General features: G+C 43.8%; 1 protein-coding gene across 2 annotated transcripts in view; it reads left to right on the forward strand.

The window, feature by feature from the left end:
• Nucleotides 1–784: 784 nt before the first annotated feature.
• Nucleotides 785–18,135, forward strand: part of LOC144768700 (zinc-binding protein A33-like) — a 404,351-nt gene continuing 387,000 nt past the window's right edge. For both annotated transcript variants that reach the window (XM_078652562.1, XM_078652563.1), the window contains exon 1: nucleotides 785–985. In XM_078652562.1, coding sequence (XP_078508688.1) covers nucleotides 943–985 — 43 coding nt within the window. In that variant the 5' untranslated portion in view covers nucleotides 785–942. The remainder of the gene's footprint in view (nucleotides 986–18,135) is intronic.

An 18,135-nucleotide genomic window follows, 5' to 3' on the forward strand; every position in this document is an offset into this window, starting at 1 on the left:
TCCTTCTTCTCGACTTAATAATAATTATTGGGATTAAAAATATACTATGCAAATTATTAACTTTATCAGAATCTGTCCTACCATAACTGGTGGGCTTGGGTCTGCTTTGCCAGAAGTGCGGGCAACTCAGCAATCACCACGAGGTCATCCAATCACCACACAGATGATCAAACAAATTTGACCTAAATATACAAAAAGTGGATCTCCTATAACCACGCTCCACGCATGAATTACTCAATCAGACGATCACCTGTCACCTCACCTCCCCTACAAGAATCAGACAGATGATGAATTATAAAATGACCACCACTAAACGGACTCAACGCCTACCTAATCCTAATTACGGTTTGGCTCAATCTCTCTCTCGTCTATATCTCCCCGTCTTTTTCCTCAATGAACCAGCAGCCATCGACAATGCTTCAAAGGTAACTAAGATTCAGACATGTTCCTTATGTATTTTTAATTACAGGATGTTACAAAAGCATGAACAAGAATCCCTCATTGTGTGTATTTATGATGAGAGTTTTTTTTTCCTTTTTATAAAACTCAATGAAAACAATTGAACAGAAAAAAATTAAGTGCGTCTAACCAGTCAATGCGCCGGGTGGGTGAGTGACGAGTCGGGGCCAGACAGAGTTTTAACTTCGCATTTTCAAACGTCCATCACTGTTGCTGGTAATCATCATCATTACCTACTTTGCCTTTTCCCTCGGGGCAGTCGGGCTTCTTTTCGTCGTGTTTCATTAGTTGGGCTTCTTTTCATGCATGCACTTAATTCCCATCACCTGCGCCCTTTCAACTGAGAAGAACAAGCCCCCTCTCTTTAATCATAGCGGCGCTGCAGTGTGGCTGGGCGTTCATTGTTGACTGCTACAAAGCAGCTTTTTTGTTATTTTATCTGCCCTTCTTTCTTGCATTGACCTCTCAGTGCGCATTTCTTTCATGGACTCCCTTAAACAACCCCGTGTACAGCCTTCCGAAGCGGGTAAGAGCATCAGACATACTGCAACCATATTGCCGTGCCATAAGTGTGAGTTTGCTAACGTCCTGTCACGTCGTGGATTTCGTACTTGTGTTCTTGGCTGTTGAAAGTAAGTTTACAGTAACGTACCGTTTCAGGAAGGTTGAACTGGTGCAGTAGGTTTGCTAATAATTGGGCGCATTATTTTTTGTTTTAGTGTACTTTAAATAGTTATAGCAAGCTTAATGAGGCAAGCTTGATGTTTTGCGACAGTCAAAAAAAGTTCAAGGCGTTAGGATTTCGTTTTTCTGAGACTAAATTTCGTGCCATCGTTGATTTTTCGGTTCCACCCACTCTAATTTTTATGGCCTTTCTACTCCAATACCTCCTTATTTCCCAACACCCCATTTGTTTGCAATCTCTTTTTTATGTTATCCTAGTTTTCACAGAGCAAGTTAGCTTACTTCTAAGCCACTTAGAGCATACCACAGCATCCAGTGCTCCAGCCTTTCACCTTCAAGCCAGACATGCCCTTCACTTGTTTACATCATTGTATTGCATTTCAACGTGTGACAGGGCTGCCTTTCTGCTTTTATTTGTAATTTATACTTTGGGCCTATTTGGAAGTTGCCCAGCCCCTTACTCTCATCTTTATTCTCTGTAACGTATGTTCTCTTGCCACTTATGTGGTTCCTCTTGGCCTCCAGTTATAACATGAAGGGACTGGGGTGTTTGATCAGTTGTGAACTCCCTCGCAATCCCCACCTGCTAATTTTGTGTGACTCGGTTTAATTATGTGTATATAGATATATATATATATATATATATATATATATATATATATTCACTGAAAAAACCATCCGTTTTAGGCCCTATATAGTTAGGAATTAGCATTTCAAAAAAACTTTGAAATTCACTGAAAAAACCATAGGTTTTAGGCCTTATATAGTTAGGAATTAGCATTTAAAAAACCATTGAAATTTCTCCTATATAGTTAGTTGGACTAACTATATTTGGCGCACCCGCAATCCACTGCTGCTGATGTCACATATTACATCATTCATGACATGGTCAGTGACATCACTGATGACATCTCATTTGACATCACTGATGACATCATCCAGTGACTGTGTTTTTCTGTAAAGTTTAAATATGTTTTACATATTGAAGAAAGAGTGGATGTATAAGTGTCTGGATGAAGGATTTAGTAGGTGCGTGACTGACTGTATGAGTGAGTGATTAAATGTGTCTTACTGAATGCATAGGTTAGTGACTAAACTGTGAATGTGTGCATCAGTATGTCTGTTGTTGTGTAAGCTGCTGCATGCGTTGATCAGTAGCTATATGAGTGGCTATATGGGTTATTGATTGGTTGCCCAAGTATTTGTATGGGAGACTGAGTGTGTGTGTGGCTGGCTGGGAAGTGTGTGACTCTGTGCAGATCAATTTGTACTTGTATCAGTGATTGTATAAGAGAGTAAGTATGTGTTAGTATATGTTTGAATAAGTAAGGTGTTGTGTGTGTATAACTGTATAAATGAGGAAATGGAAGTGTGATTGATTCTTTCATGACTGACTAGGTGTGTGAGTAACTCCAAGGATGAGTGGCAGTGTGCGAGTGTCTGCATAGGTGTATGAGTGCATATGATAGTGTTGCATTGATGAGGGACTGTATGTATGAGTGATTGTATGGGTGAATGAGTGGATGTGTGAGTAGACCTAGGAATCAGTGAGTGCCTATGTAGTAACTGGTATTGGTGTGTCAATAGTTTCAAGAATGGTAGTCTGTATTTAACACTGGGTGTATCAAAGGTTATATTAGAGTGTGAGGAGGTGCATCGTATTATCACATGAATGATGTCATCAGTGATGTCATCAGTGATGTCACTGGTCATGTCATGAATGATGTAATATGTGACATCATCAGCAGTGGATTGCGGGTGCGCCAAATATAGTTAGTCCAACTAACTATATAGGAGGAATTTCAAAGGTTTTTTAAATGCTAATTCCTAACTATATAAGGCCTAAAACGTATGGTTTTTTCAGTGAATTTCAAAGGTTTTTTAAATGCTAATTCCTAACTATATAAGGCCTGAAACCTATGGTTTTTCATTGAATTTGCAAGGTTTTTAAAATGCTAATTCTATTAGCGGATAACGTTTAAATATGTTAATATTCTTGTGGGACCACCTGAGCAGCCCTAAGGATCCAATTTTTGGACCGGCCCAGCCCCAGGGCACTCACTTTGCAGCGTGCCTGGAAACTCCGCTAGACCAGCTGGGCCACACAGTACTTTCCCGCACTCACCGGTACAGAGGAGGCACTCCTCCGGTGCGGCGGGGCTCTTCTCCTGTGGCTCGCCTTCTCCTCTCCGCCGGCAGCTGCGGGACTCTCCCACAGGGACGTAGCTAGAGCTTGTGGCGCCCGGGGCTATCCCTCAGCTTGCCGCCCCTTGGGGAAAAAGGACGGTGAGAACTTCAAAGCTTTCCTTGTAACTTTATCACAAGTGGGAGAGGGGGTATTTAATTAAAGCACTGCTCAATTTTCATTTAAATTGTGAAAAGTCAGCACATCTTTAATGCTAAGTCACATTTCAAAAAAAGGCCCAGTACGTTTTATTTTCCGGCCCATATTGTAACAAGCCTACTCTAATTATGGGTCTCATCAACGGCCGGAAAGCGCTTGGATGCCTGGCTTCACCTTGGGGGTCCCCAGGAGTGTACATCTCACAGGAAAGCCAGGAAGGGTTCCACAGCGGTATGAATGCAGCGCTACGAGACATATGGGTAGAAGGCGCTATATAAACACATTTACATCTAATTAGTGTGCCGTTTTGCATGTTGAACAAAAATAAAAACTATGGTCAACTTGACACAGCCTTATTTGGGAGCTTTGACAATGCTTGTCGATGCAGAAAATATGAACCTCTACTGCCCTTCTGGATGAAATAAAAACACAACGAACAAAACCACAGGACAGCAGCCTGACAATGACCTCAAATAAAGCATATGTCGTTTCACGCACATAATATCTGCTGTTTGTTATTCTGGAGCTGAATTTCATATTGATTGCAGAGAGCTTTCATATTCCATGTGCTAAAGTGGTTTATAAAGAAACATTACATTAAACATTCCTTCATTATACATGAAGGGAAACGAAATATGTAAAACCTACAATTAGACGAGCTGCTTAAGTTGTATTTTTTTCCTCTGAGTATTTACTGTGATTTATGGTAACTAATAGGGTAATGGAAATGATCGGCAAATCAGAAGACACGGATTCACCGCGCGCATGTCCCATTATCTGCGCGCAGCGGGGCACTTTTATACCACAGTTTCATTGTGGAATGTCCGCTACGAAAATTAGCAGGCACCAAGGACGAGGCAATTCTGACACTCGGTCGCTTTAGCTCATTTCTATTTCTGAAACCAATTTACAACCTTTCTGCATAGCAAAACAATTATCACATAGAGGTGAGACCTCACTGCTGATGGGGCGAATGTCTGGAAATGATTGGCTTAAGGAAGCAGCACTGGAGCATTACTGGGCTCCTGATTATCCTACTGACGATATCATCGCCATCTGCAGGGAAGATTAGGCCTGGGAGAATTGTCTTGCGTAATTTTGAATTGTGCTTGTTTCGTGAATTTACGCTATTTCTTCCACGTAATGTGATTGGCGTTGTTTGCTGCAAAAATGTTGTTTTATGTGCAAGGGAACAGCGTGGCGCATTTAAAAGCAAGCAGATGCTGCTTGCAGCGCTTGTGTTTTTTGCACTGTTTTTTTAGCCGGGATGCGTCCTTGTGTCCAATTACAAAGCGCAAAACTCCGGATTTGCATATTGTGTGATTATGCATAATTTCACATGACATATGCATAATTAAAAAAAAAATTACACGAATTTTGCACACCCATAGGTAAGATGTCTTCCACGAAATCAATAAGTTCCGTCGCCAACATGATTAAAATTGTTGCCTCTATTCGATTTTTGGCTGCTATGTTTTTTAAAAGTTAAAAAGTCATGACATAAGTTGGTGTGTGTTGACCTGTTCACCGTTCAAACACTACTCATCTAAGGCTTACTCAGTATGTTGTTGTGTATAGGTGTTCCATCGACTCCCTGAATAAAGAAATGCTCCTTTGCTTAATAATTCATCCAGAGTTGTGTGATTCATTTTGGCCTCAATTGTTATTGACGACTACACATCAGAGCATTGTACGTCCACACGCTGTTTTACACAGTACGAGCTCTCCTCCCCAAAAAGTACTTTACATAATTAAATTAAAGGAGATGCAGTGGTCAATAAGATTGCTGCTTGCTTCCCAGTACCCACAGCTGTCATTTGGAGAACAGGTGGGGTCTCTCGTGGATAGATCCCATGGTTCGAATGGTTACTTACAGACGCGAGAGTTGTCGGAAAACTTTCTGCAATGGGCGCCAACGTAAGCAAAGAAAATCGTTCTCCGTGACCCTCTTTTGGCAGTAAAATGTCCCCCCCGCACCACCATACCTACGCCACTGCTCTCCCAACACCACGGGGGCCCGCTGGCGGCGTCTCCTCTTTTCCCAGGGCTCCCTCAGCACACGGGAGCCCCGCACCAGCCGGCAGCATCACCCGGTCTCCCACTCGGCACGGGAGACCGGACATCGAAGGCTTCCCCAAGCAGGGGGAAGCGGAAACCACGTCCTCCCGGCCCCGCCCACAACCAGGCGGCGGCCATCTTGAAGCGGCTCGGGCCGCGGCGGTGAATTCGGGGGGCAAAACGAGGGGTGGGCACCCCTCAATATTAAAATGAGAGAAGCCTCCCCCCCCCCCCCCCCAATTTTTTTTCCCAAAAAATCGCGGGGTATGCGCACGGTGCGCGCTTACAGATATATAATTTTTTTTCTGTTTTAATTTTCTCAGGAACCACTGGAGGGATTTACACTATATAACCAAAAGCGTGATCTGCGTACCAGACTCTACCATTTTGACAAGTTTGGTGTAAATCCGTTCAGCGGTTCAAGCTGTAGCCGTGTCTAAAGGTCCTATGGAAATTAACATGGGGAAAACACGTTTTGGGACCCCCCCTTTTTTCTCAGCCCCCACTTGACTAATCCCCCCCCCCAAACTTTCAGGGAAGGAGAGGAGCGGGCCATCTTCTTTGAGAAATTTGCGAAGATTCATCAACCAGCGCCAAAGTTATTCCCAATAGAATGTTGCGGATTTCCTATGGAAACTAGGTCCTAACTATATATACCTACTGACGACCGTCAGTAGGTTTTATTTATATATATATATATATATATATATATATATATATATATATATATATATTCACTGAAAAAACCATAGGTTATAGACCATATATAGTTAGGAATTAGCATTTACAAAACCTTGAAAATTCACTGAAAAAACCATAGGTTATAGACCATATATAGTTAGGAATTAGCATTTAAAAAACCTTATTTTACTCACACAAAACCATTGAAATTCCATATATAGTTAGTTGCACTAACTATATATCGCGCACCTGCAATCCACTGCTGATCATGTCACATATTACATCATTCATGACATGGTCAGTGACATCACTGATGACATCACTGATGACATCTCATTTGACATCATTCTTGTGCTAATACGATAAACCTCTTCAGACTCTAATATAACCTTAGATACACTCAGTGTATACAGACACTCACACACTTCCACTCATCCATGGAGTTACTCACACACCCAGTCAGTCATGCAAAGAAACAATCTCATCTCCATTTCTTCAACTATACAGTTAAACACACCTTACTTATTGAAACATATACTAACACATATTTACTCTCTTATACAATCCCTGATACAAGTTCACAATGATCGATACAACCACTCACTCATTCGGTGGCTCTCATGCACAGTTATTTATATATGCCAACTCTCACATGTACTGTGTTTTACATATGTACTTACTATGACATGTAGCATTGAGATATCCATTCACTCATCAATACACTCATGCACACAGTCAACTGCCCATGTAGCTGTTTCCACATGCACTCTTGAACTCATACACCTAGTGAATAAACTGTTCACACATCTATGCATAGAGTCACACACCTTCCAGCCACCCCCACACAAACTCAATCTCCCATAGAAATACTTGGGCAAGCAATTAATAACACATATAGCCTCTCGTATAGCTAATGATCAACACATGCAGCAGTTTACAGAACAACAGACATAATGATGCACAAATTAAGACAGTTTAGTCACTAACCCATGCATTCAGTGAGACACATTTAATCACTCACTCATACAGTCAGTCACGCACCTACTAAATCCTTCATCCAGACACTTATACATCCACTCATTCTTCAATATGTAAGATATATTTTAACTTTACAGAAACATACAGTCACTGGATGTTGTCATCAGTGATGTCATCAGTGATGTCATTTGAGATGTCATCAGTGATGTCATCAGTGATGTCACTGACCATGTCATGAATGATGTAATATGTGACATGATCAGCAGTGGATTGCAGGTGCGCGATATATAGTTAGTGCAACTAACTATATATGGAATTTCAATGGTTTTGTGTGAGTAAAATAAGGTTTTTTAAATGCTAATTCCTAACTATATATGGTCTATAACCTATGGTTTTTTCAGTGAATTTTCAAGGTTTTGTAAATGCTAATTCCTAACTATATATGGTCTATAACCTATGGTTTTTTCAGTGAATTTCAATGGTTTTTTAATAGCAAATATCATAAGCTGTCGAATGTCAAGTACGTGGTAAGTGAAAACATTTTCGTGTTTATGCACACTGATCTGCTTTGAATGGTGCCCCCCCCCTCATTTCTATTAGGAGTACTCTCTCTTTGCAGATAGTGAAAGGTAGTTAACGCAGGCCTTTGCCCCCGTTGTAATCCGTCGTGCCTGCTTCTCTCTCCATTTGATTGATTGTTATCCAAGTATTTACTGTTTTAGAATTAGTTCTCTTTGGTTCATTCTCTATTTACAAACAAACACAGAGTCGCAATACTCTGTTTAGTCTTTGCAGATAACGAAAAATCGTGTAAAAAAAAAGAAAAGGAATCGAGCAAAATCAGTAGGCCACTAATGGGATCTCTTTTTGACCTCGCTAAAATAGAAACATTAGGAACAACCCCTCATGACAAATACAAAACTAGTGAGATGAACTGAACTCCACACAATGATGGCTGCAAAACAGCTCGGCTCCGCCACCCACCCCGCCCAAAATAACGATAAAGAGCGGCTGCCATGATTGGTTGCGGAATGGCCACGACGGAGCTACGAAATGATGCTGCTCTCATGCTAACCCCAGCTTCAGTCTGAAACATCCAGAAACACTGTAGACTACCAATTCGATCAGTTCCGGTAGCGCCCCAATGTAACCCGGTAGAGAAGAACTAGCCCTCCCCTCTTTCACTGATGGTTCTTGTTGCCTGTCCCTTCTGTTCTCATTTAACAGAACTATTTAGCCTGCTGAAAGGGGTTGTGTTCCGACCGCTGGTTGGTGGAGACATTTTGACTATATTCTGGACCTGCGTTGTCGCGTAATGCGTCATATGACGCGCCGCATTAGCGCATCCGGAAGTCATCCGGGGCGCGCAGCGCGTAACGTAAGCATAACAAGTCATGTGACTTGTTAATAAAACTTTTCATTGGTTCATTTTACTTTTCTTATTGTAATGATGAAAGGCTTGCTCATATGACCTAAAAATTACGCTTTTCATTACTTCCGAACATTATTTTTTCTTAAATATATGTTATAATGTTCCAGGCTAATGTACTTTCCCGGAAATTTTACAACTGTCCTGCAAGTAAAATATATTCTTTTTTCGAGAAAAAGAGCGTTTCTTCGTCCCATGATGGAGCCGTTGAGCAAAAGAGGGTCGACCTGCTGTCTTAGTCGCCGATACGCCTGAATATGAGATTCTTATCGATCACTTTATGTTGCAGGAATAGAAAACACAACAGCCCTTGACCATTTATCTTTACTGCGTTCCTTCGTATTATACCTTTTACCCTTCATGTAATTGGTCTGCTTTATTTCACTTGCCTTTTAATGATTCTAAAACAGTGACTATTATTACAAACTTTACCAATGTATATACTACTACCATGTTTTCTTTTAAAAACCTTTATTGTGAAAATTTCATTATACAAATACGAGCCTATAACCACGTGGGCCGGCCACGGAGCAAACTGTAATCGTATGTGATGAGTAGACATTTACACTGTAGAGGAACGTAACGGGCGGGCCATTAGGTTGCAAGAACTAAGGTGTCTAACAGTTACGGAATCGGTGGACGTACATTTTATAATTAAAATACGACAGGGCCAGTTACAATAAAATTATCTAGATATACATTTGCGGGCAAGTACCATGGGTGACGTTAATTCGAACTTTCAACAGTACAGTAATCAATAACACATCAGAACTTAATATCAATAGGGATGTCGAAATATTCAATCAATTCTCGTCCCCGCCCGCCATGTGCTTCAAAACTGCATACGTATCTCGTGATTTCAAGGTTCTGCAACCAGTACACAACAAGGAGTTACGAGTCCCATTTATTCCGGCGCCATTTTGGGCGAGGACGGGCAGGTCCAGGATATAGTCAAAATGTCTCTACCAACCATCGACTATGATGATGTTCATATGCTGTATTTATTAGAGTAACACTCATCTGCCCACATGAAATTAATTTACCACAATCTAAACATGTCATTTTAATCTTTCCAAAGTTCTTCTAAATATTTGGGACCGTTTCCCTTGCCTCTGAAGCTCTCAGTGCCACTTCTTTGATGAATGTACTAGCAGGTCAGGGGTTCTCCTCCAAATCTCTCTTTTATGCAGCACTATAATTAATTGGTGCCACCTCTCCATATGACGATGCATGGTATAGTTACCACAACTATATATTTTTTCGGTTCCTCTGGAGAGTTCATCGTGGCAGATGAAGCGTGTAACATACCGGGCATTTACCTTTTTTTGCATGTACAGGAAAGGAAAAAAAAATCGAGCGTTCGAGTTCTTAGGTGTCCCAGGGCCATTTTAGTGGACCAGGCCCAAATCCAAAGAACAGCTATCTCACAGGCTAATGGGGCGACCCACGCCGAGTTTCAGCATTGTAGGATGACCACACAAGTACAGCAACTTGCTAGACATCACCTCGGTGCCATCCGGATCTCGGCGCCCCACTGCAGATGAAGTGCCTCTCAACTATGAAACCACCAGAAAACGCTTGAGTCAGCTTTGTGTGAAGCCGCCATTTTGATTCAATCAATAGCGTCCCCCTGCACACATTCAGGGACCTGGTCGTGTCTTCAGGTCAAACGAATTTGGGACAAGATGCAGAAAGGAAAAGGAAAAAAGTTCCGCCGGACCCCGGGAGGTGGCCGCCTATGTCATGGGCGATCTTAGGCCACACCAGGGCAATAGTGAAGCTGCAGCAGGTGCAAATAAGCTTCAGACAGTGTTACAAGCGCTGCTCAGAACTCTCAACTATGACACCACCTCGGTGCCATCCGGATCTTGGCGCCTTGTGCTGGTTCCGGCCTATTCACACATCGGTCCGCTACTGACGCCACCTCACAGGCCAACGGGGCACCCCACGCCGACTTTCGGCGCAGCATTGTAGGATGGCCACACCAGTGCGGCAAATTGCTGGACACCACCTCGGTGCCATCCAGATCTCGGCGCGTTGTGCTGCCTTCGGCCTATTCGCCACAAGTGCGCACGCAACTCAGCTGCATAGCGAGTGAAACACCAAGGGGCGCCCCACTGCAGCCGAGGAACCTCCATCTTGGGGACGACGCACAGCATCACATTGCTTTCCAATGCAGTCAGATCCTCAAACAGCCCCCACTGACTGACGCGAACTCACAGGCCAACGGGGCGCCCCACGCCGACTTTCGGCGCAGCATTGTAGGATGGCCACACCAGTGCGGCAAGTTGCTGGACACCACCTCGGTGCCATCCGGATCTTGGCGCGTTGTGCTGCCTTTGGCCCCATTCGCACATCAGTCCGCTACTGACGCCATCTCACAGGCTAATGGGGCGCCCCACGCCGACTTTCAGCATTGTAGGATGACCACACCAGTACAGCAACTTGCTAGACATCACCTCGGTGCCATCCGGATCTCGGCGCCCCACTGCAGATGAAGTGCCTCTCAACTATGAAACCACCACTGTGACATCCGGATCTTGGCGCGTTGTGCTGCCTTCGGCCTATTCGCACATCGGTCCGCTACTGACGCCATCTCACAGGCTAATGGGGCGACCCACGCCGAGTTTCAGCATTGTAGGATGACCACACCAACTTGCTAGACATCACCTCGGTGCCATCCGAATCTTGGCATCTCAACGCCTAGTGGTATCTTCCATACAGAAAATATTGTTACGCTACCTTTGGCCCCATTCGCACATCAGTCCGCAACTTAGACATCACCTCGGTGCCATCCGGATCTTGGCATCTCAGCGCCTTGTGGTGTCTTCTCGTCAGAAAATATTGTTGCGCTGCCTTTGGCCCCATTCGCACATCAGTCCGCTACTGACACCATCTCACAGGCCAACAGGGCGCCCCACGCCGACTTTCAGCATTGTAGGATGGCCACACCAGTGCGGCAACTTACTAGACACCACCTCGGTGCCATCCGGATCTTGGCGCGTTGTGCTGCCTTCGGCCTATTCGCACATCGGTCCGCTACTGACGCAAACTCACAGGCCAACGGGGCGCCCCACGCCGACTTTCAACATTGTAGGATGGCCACACCAGTGCTGCAACTTGCTGGACACCACCTCGGTGCCATCCGGATCTTGGCGCGTTGTGCTGCCTTCGGCCTATTCGCACATCGGTCCGCTACTGACGCCGCCTCACGGGCCAACGTATTTTCTCCGCATTTTATACCCTATGCCGCATAACAGGTCATGTGACTTGTTTATAAAACTTTTCATTGGTTCATTTTACTTTTGGTTTCCTAATGATGGAAGGCTTGATCATATGACCTAAAAACAACACTTTTCATTGGATGAAAACTTTTTTTTTTTCCAAACGATGAAAGCCCCACCTTGTTTCTGGATGTTTCAGACTGAAGCTGGCGTCAGCATGAGAGCACCACCATCTCGTAGCTCCGTCGTAGTCATTCCGCGAGCAATCATGGCAGCCGCTCCCCACCAGAAGCCTGCAGGAGTCGGGGCCCCCAAAACTTTTGATGAATTCTCAAGGCGGAGGGGACGCTTTCGAGAATGGGGTCCAAGACCTAGCAGACAAGCGTCCGATTTCCAAGGTGTCCCAGGGCCATTTCAGTGGACCAGGCCCAAAAAGGAAAGAGCCTGCCGCCATTTTGAGAGTCCTGTGACAGCCGCCTATCGCTGCACCGCAAGAGTGGGCGCAACTCAGCTGAATTGCGGCTTTTGACACAGTGGACCAAAAACGGACGGAATGGCAACTGAAACGGTAAAGGGGCGCCCCACTACAACAGATGACACTCCACCTGGAGAGGCCCGTTCACGCCGCCTCCCCCGGGGCGCCCCACGCCGTTATTCGGAGCAGCATTGTAGGATACCAAAACCAGTGCGGCAACTTACTGGACATCACCTTGGTGCCATCGTTCTGCTGCCTTGGAACTATTCGCACAACAGTTTGCTACTGAAGACCCACCCCCCGCGACGCCCCACGCCGTTATTTGCTGGGTGGCAACTTACTAGACATCACTTTCGTGTCATCTAGATTTCAGCGCGTTCTGCTGCCTTGGAACTATTCGCACAACAGTTTGCTACTGATGACCCGCCCCACGCCGGAAATCTGGACGTTGTGCTGCGTTGGGACTATTCGCACAGCCGACCGCTACTTCGTTCTTTTTCCCTAAAAATGTTTATATGTTATTACTATTTTTGTTTTCTTGTATATATTTATAAATTATTAAAGTTTTATAATCTTACTACTTTGTCGGAGTGCTATATATTTTTAATGTGACACATAATTGTAAAAACTTTGATGTACAAAGAGTCATCCCTGGAATCTTCCGCTTCACGCTCGGTCCCCTCCCCAATCACAATACAGGATGGTTTTCAGATAATAGCAACGCTTCTGCTGTGACGGATCTCATCGAGTGTGGGCCTTGATCTACTATAACTCCTTTGAAGAGGGGTGAATCTTTACAGCTGTGGCCATAAACTACATCTGCAGGGCTAGCTGATACCCTAGGACCAGCCTGGACAATCGGACACAGAGGAAAAGGAGTGTCAGAGGGTGCAGTAGTGAATAGGGCGAAAGGGAGGTGTCGGGCGGGCACAGGGTGTGATTCTCAGGAAAGAGCAGCGCAGATGGGGGGAGGTTTATTACCCATGCATAAGACAGAGAGCGGGGGTGACCACTGCCTGGGGGAGATGCTTGCGAGGGTGGGGAGCCATGCTAAGGATCGACAGCGTGCACAGAGTGGGTCTGGTCAAGGCATCTAAAATGGCTGCCGTGCACGACAAAAGTGTGGCATTTGAAAAAAGACAAGATGGCGCAGACAATGTTTTTCAACACTTCCTGATTTCCTTCGAATCGAACGTTAACAGACGTTGGGGCATATTACCAAAGTTAAGCGATATTTATCCCTAACGATGCATTGCAAAGATTTTTTTACCGTCAGAAATTATCGCAGATAAACCTTGCTATTATCAAAGTTTATCGCAAATACGATAAAAACCGACCGCAATGCATTAATATCGCTGAAAACTCAGCGATATTCATGCATTACCGAGCTAATCCTCTTAGCCATGTTATCCACCTCCCATAGGATAACATGGCTAAGAACTGCTCAGGGCAGCTGTTACTTTTTGGAGATATTCGCGCTTATCTCGAATATTTCCAAAAGTTGATAATAGGAGATAGCGATGTTAGCGACTGTTTCCAGTCGCTAACATCTTGGCATGCCCACTTTGCATGTCATTAGTGATAAATATCACTCACATGCAAAGTGGGGCCCAAGATGGTCGCTATCTCCTACTAGCCGTCGCTAACTGGTGTTAGCAACAGCTAGGTAATACAGATATAATTTTATCTCCGCGAAGCGGAGCGCTGTTACAGATATATATCTTGTTTTTGAACGTTAATTTCTCAAAATGCACTGAAGCACATATATTGAGACCTAGCAAAGGCACATCGGGCTACCAGTCCCTAATATTTTACCAAGTTTCGTGCAAATCCATTCAGCCGTTCGATTATTATTATTATTTATTTTTTTTGCCCCGCGGGGCCCTTTTAAAACCTCCACATCAAACCTAGGGGATCAGCGAGGATCTACTATGCCCCCTTATGGTCATTTGCCCCTTCGCTTTGGCCTCCTCTTGTCTCTCGATCCTACCGAGAGACAAGATGGCGGCCGCTACGGACTGTTTGGAATGTTTACAGACACCGGAGAGCCAATCAGCTTCGCTTCGCAAAGCTCCGTAACGCGAAAAGTACGCGAAGCGGTGCGCTGTTACAGATATATATCTTTTTTTGAACGTTAATTTCTCAAAATCCACTGAAGCACATATATTGAGACCTAGCAAAGGCACATCGGGCTACCAGTCCCTACAATTTTGCCAAGTTTCGTGCAAATCCATTCAGCCGTAAGATTATTATTATACCGAGAGACAAGATGGCGGCCGCTACGGACTGTTTGGAATGTTTACAGACACCGGAGAGCCAATCAGCTTCGCTTCGCAAAGCTCCGTAACGCGAAAAGTACGCGAAGCGGTGCGCTGTTACAGATATATATCTTTTTTTGAACGTTAATTTCTCAAAATCCACTGAAGCACATATATTGAGACCTAGCAAAGGCACATCGGGCTACCAGTCCCTACAATTTTGCCAAGTTTCGTGCAAATCCATTCAGCCGTAAGATTATTATTATAATTTTTTTTTTTTTGCCCCGCGGGGCCCTTTTAAAACCTCCACATCAAACCTAGGGGGTCAGCGAGGATCTACTATTCCCCCTTATGGTCATTTACCCCTTCGCTTTGGCCTCCTCTTGTCTCTCGATCCTACCGAGAGACAAGATGGCGGCCACTACGGACTGTTTGCGGCCACTACGGACTGTTTGGAATGTTGACAGACGCCGGAGAACCAATCAGCTTCGCTTCACAAAGCTCCGTTGCGCGAAAAGTACGCGTCCTAGGCCGCTGCCCGGTCCGCGCTTACAGATATATATCTTTTTTTAAACGTTAATTTCTCAAAATCCACTGGAGCACATATATTGAGACCTACAAAAGGCACATCGGGCTACCAGTCCCTACAATTTTGCCAAGTTTCGTGCAAATCCATTCAGCCGTTCGGGCTAAAAGTGAGGCCAACCGCCCTATGGAAATTAACATGGGAAAAACGCGTTTTGGGACCCCCCTTTTTTCTCGGCCCCCCCTTGACGAACCCCCCCCAAATTTTCAAAGGCTGCTCAGAAACAAAATGTGCCATTTTCCTGAAAATTTCAGCCAATTCCGTCCACAAACGGCAAAGTTATTAGACATAGAATTTTCAAAAATCCCATAGAGAAAAAATCCTAACTATATATACCTACTGGCGACCGCCAGTAGGTTATATATATATATATATATATATATATATATATATATATATACACACATACATACATTGCTCATGCTGGAACGCATGCCCCCTAAGACTTTCGTCTTGAGTTTGTATGGATATCTTTCAGTGCAGTTATCTGCTGCCTTCCGTACTTTCAACGGGTGCAACACTGGGTCTCTAAAATCAAATTGCGTACTACTCACTATAATCCATCATTTACACACCCCCCCCCCCCCCCCCCCGGAGATGGAATCACTTGACCAGTGATACCCAGCCGCTTCTGCAAATCTGTTTTTTATTTCCTGCCACCCAGGGAAATCCTACTCTGTTGTTTGTGTTCTGCTCCGCCCCCTCCCGTTTAACCTCTGCTGTTGCAGCCTATCTAGAAACTGTTCCTAACCTTGTACACCATAGCTTCTCCCCTAGAGCCATCAGAATGGTGACTTACTACTTCTGTCTAAAAACCTCTTGCACTTGCAGCATCTGATTCGATTCACACTTTCCAATACATTTTGCCATCAACTGACAACATTGGAACTCCATTCCTGTGTTTTTGAGGCTCCAAGTGTACTTTTTGATGCAGCACCAGTGCTTCTACCATGGAAAATCCTAACCTTTTATAAAAAGTTCTCTCTGTTATCACCTTAAATGCAGGATTCATATGTCCCAACATTTGCACTTTCCTGATACATAAGCTTTTAAGTTTTGCCTGGACAGCTGTGAAATCTATTGTATTTAATATACATTTTAGAAGGGGCTTGCATCCTGCCCTTACTTTTAATTGCTTTGTGTGCTTGCTACTACTTTTCCTCCATTTCTATTGACACTAGCATACTATTTCCTGTTATTTCTTTTATTTCTCGTATCACTTTCCCGAGGCCGAAGTACTCCTTTTCATCTGATGACCTACTTCGTTATCTGTGATCAAGCTGTATTTGTTTTCCAACCCCCTCCTGCTGTTCGTTCTCTTATTTTATAAATGTAACTTGCGATAATGTATCAGAGTGCTTTACATGAGTACCAGGTTGAAAGGGGCTGTTGTGCCTCCTGGCTGAGACTTGAACCCTCGTCCTCCGCTTCAAGGTTGGCACACTCGCCCTTATGCTACATTCTCTGTGTAGACACGGACAAAAGAAGAGAAAGGTGGTTCCAGAAATAAGATCACTAAGGATTTCTTCCGTCGACGGTAGAAAATACCAGTTGAAAGAAGTAGCAACAAAAACGGACTTTGAAAACAAAAACAAACATACGAGAGAGGGTAGTAAAGAAATACACTGACCTGCAGCTACTAAGACGATATTAAAAACTCGTCCTACAACATCCAAACCCAGCCCTGATGAAGACCTTAATATAAATTCACGTGTTGGTCCCACAACCGCAAGGTCGAAATGCGTCGGCATAACATAGTGGTCTAGGAAGTCTAACCCAAAGAGAGGCTGTTGCTTACTGCACACCCTGGAGTATTGAAATAAGATACATTTTCCTATTCCATCAAATTGTAAATTGCTTTCAGACCACCCCAATAGGACCAAAAATCAGGTTAAGTGTTTAGGACTAACATTGGCTTTAGCCCTGAAAGTAAATAAATAGTAGGATATCAGAATTGTATAGAAAAAGAAATGTTGTTTTCCTTTGTGTAAATGCAGAGTTCTAGCAATTTGTAAATATTGGTAGGAATTTAAATGTATTGGTGTACAAATGTAAATATGTACTGACTATGTTTTGTGAGTATATGTAAAAGATTGTCTTTATTATTTCCTTTTTCTAAAACACTGTCTAAAACAATACAAAATCATTGTGTGATGTACATGGTAAAGGAATGCCTAATTGCCAAAAAACACAAATAATTTGATAAAATAATATAAAAAATAATACCGGGTCAATAAAAGGGACTCTGACTGTTAAAGAAACGGTGTGATTTATGGTGTCAGAGGTAACTTGTTGTGTTTGAAAAACATTCTCTGTGTAAGTCAGGAAGATCAGTATATAAGATGGCTGTTGCTCCTTTGGAATGCACAATAAAAATGCATTCCAGAGCAGCGCCGACTGTTTTAAAAAAAAAAATATATATATATATATATATATATATATATATATATATATATATATATATATATATATTCACTGAAAAAACCATAGGTTTCACACCAGTTATAGTTCGCTGGAAATTTTACTCGCATAAAACCATTGAAATTCCCACGTTATAGTTAGTTGGACTCACTATAACTTGCGCATGCAATGCACTGCTGATGACGTCACATATTACATCACTCTGACTAAGCTATATAGGATCTACGACATTTGGCGGACTCTCTAGCCTCTGAAGTTCCGGTGGCGTTGTTGAGCCCTGCTGACCAGTCGAGCACCAGTCAAGCACTAGCGGTCGCGGCGGGCGTATGCTGCAAGCTGCGAGCGCTGAGGAGCAAAAGACCCGGTGAGGAGTCGGAGAGGAGCCGGAGAGGTGCGGCGTTAGGTGCCTGATCCCGATCCGGAGCTGGAGCTCGAATCGGAGCTCGAATCGGAGCAGGGGCAGGGTCAGAGCCGAGCCAGCCTTGAGCCTCGAGCCAGCCTTGAGCTTGAGCCAAGTCGGAGACCGGAGACCTGGAGA

Source organism: Lissotriton helveticus, chromosome 7 (genome assembly GCF_964261635.1).
Source record: "Lissotriton helveticus chromosome 7, aLisHel1.1, whole genome shotgun sequence".
Taxonomy (NCBI): domain Eukaryota; kingdom Metazoa; phylum Chordata; class Amphibia; order Caudata; family Salamandridae; genus Lissotriton; species Lissotriton helveticus.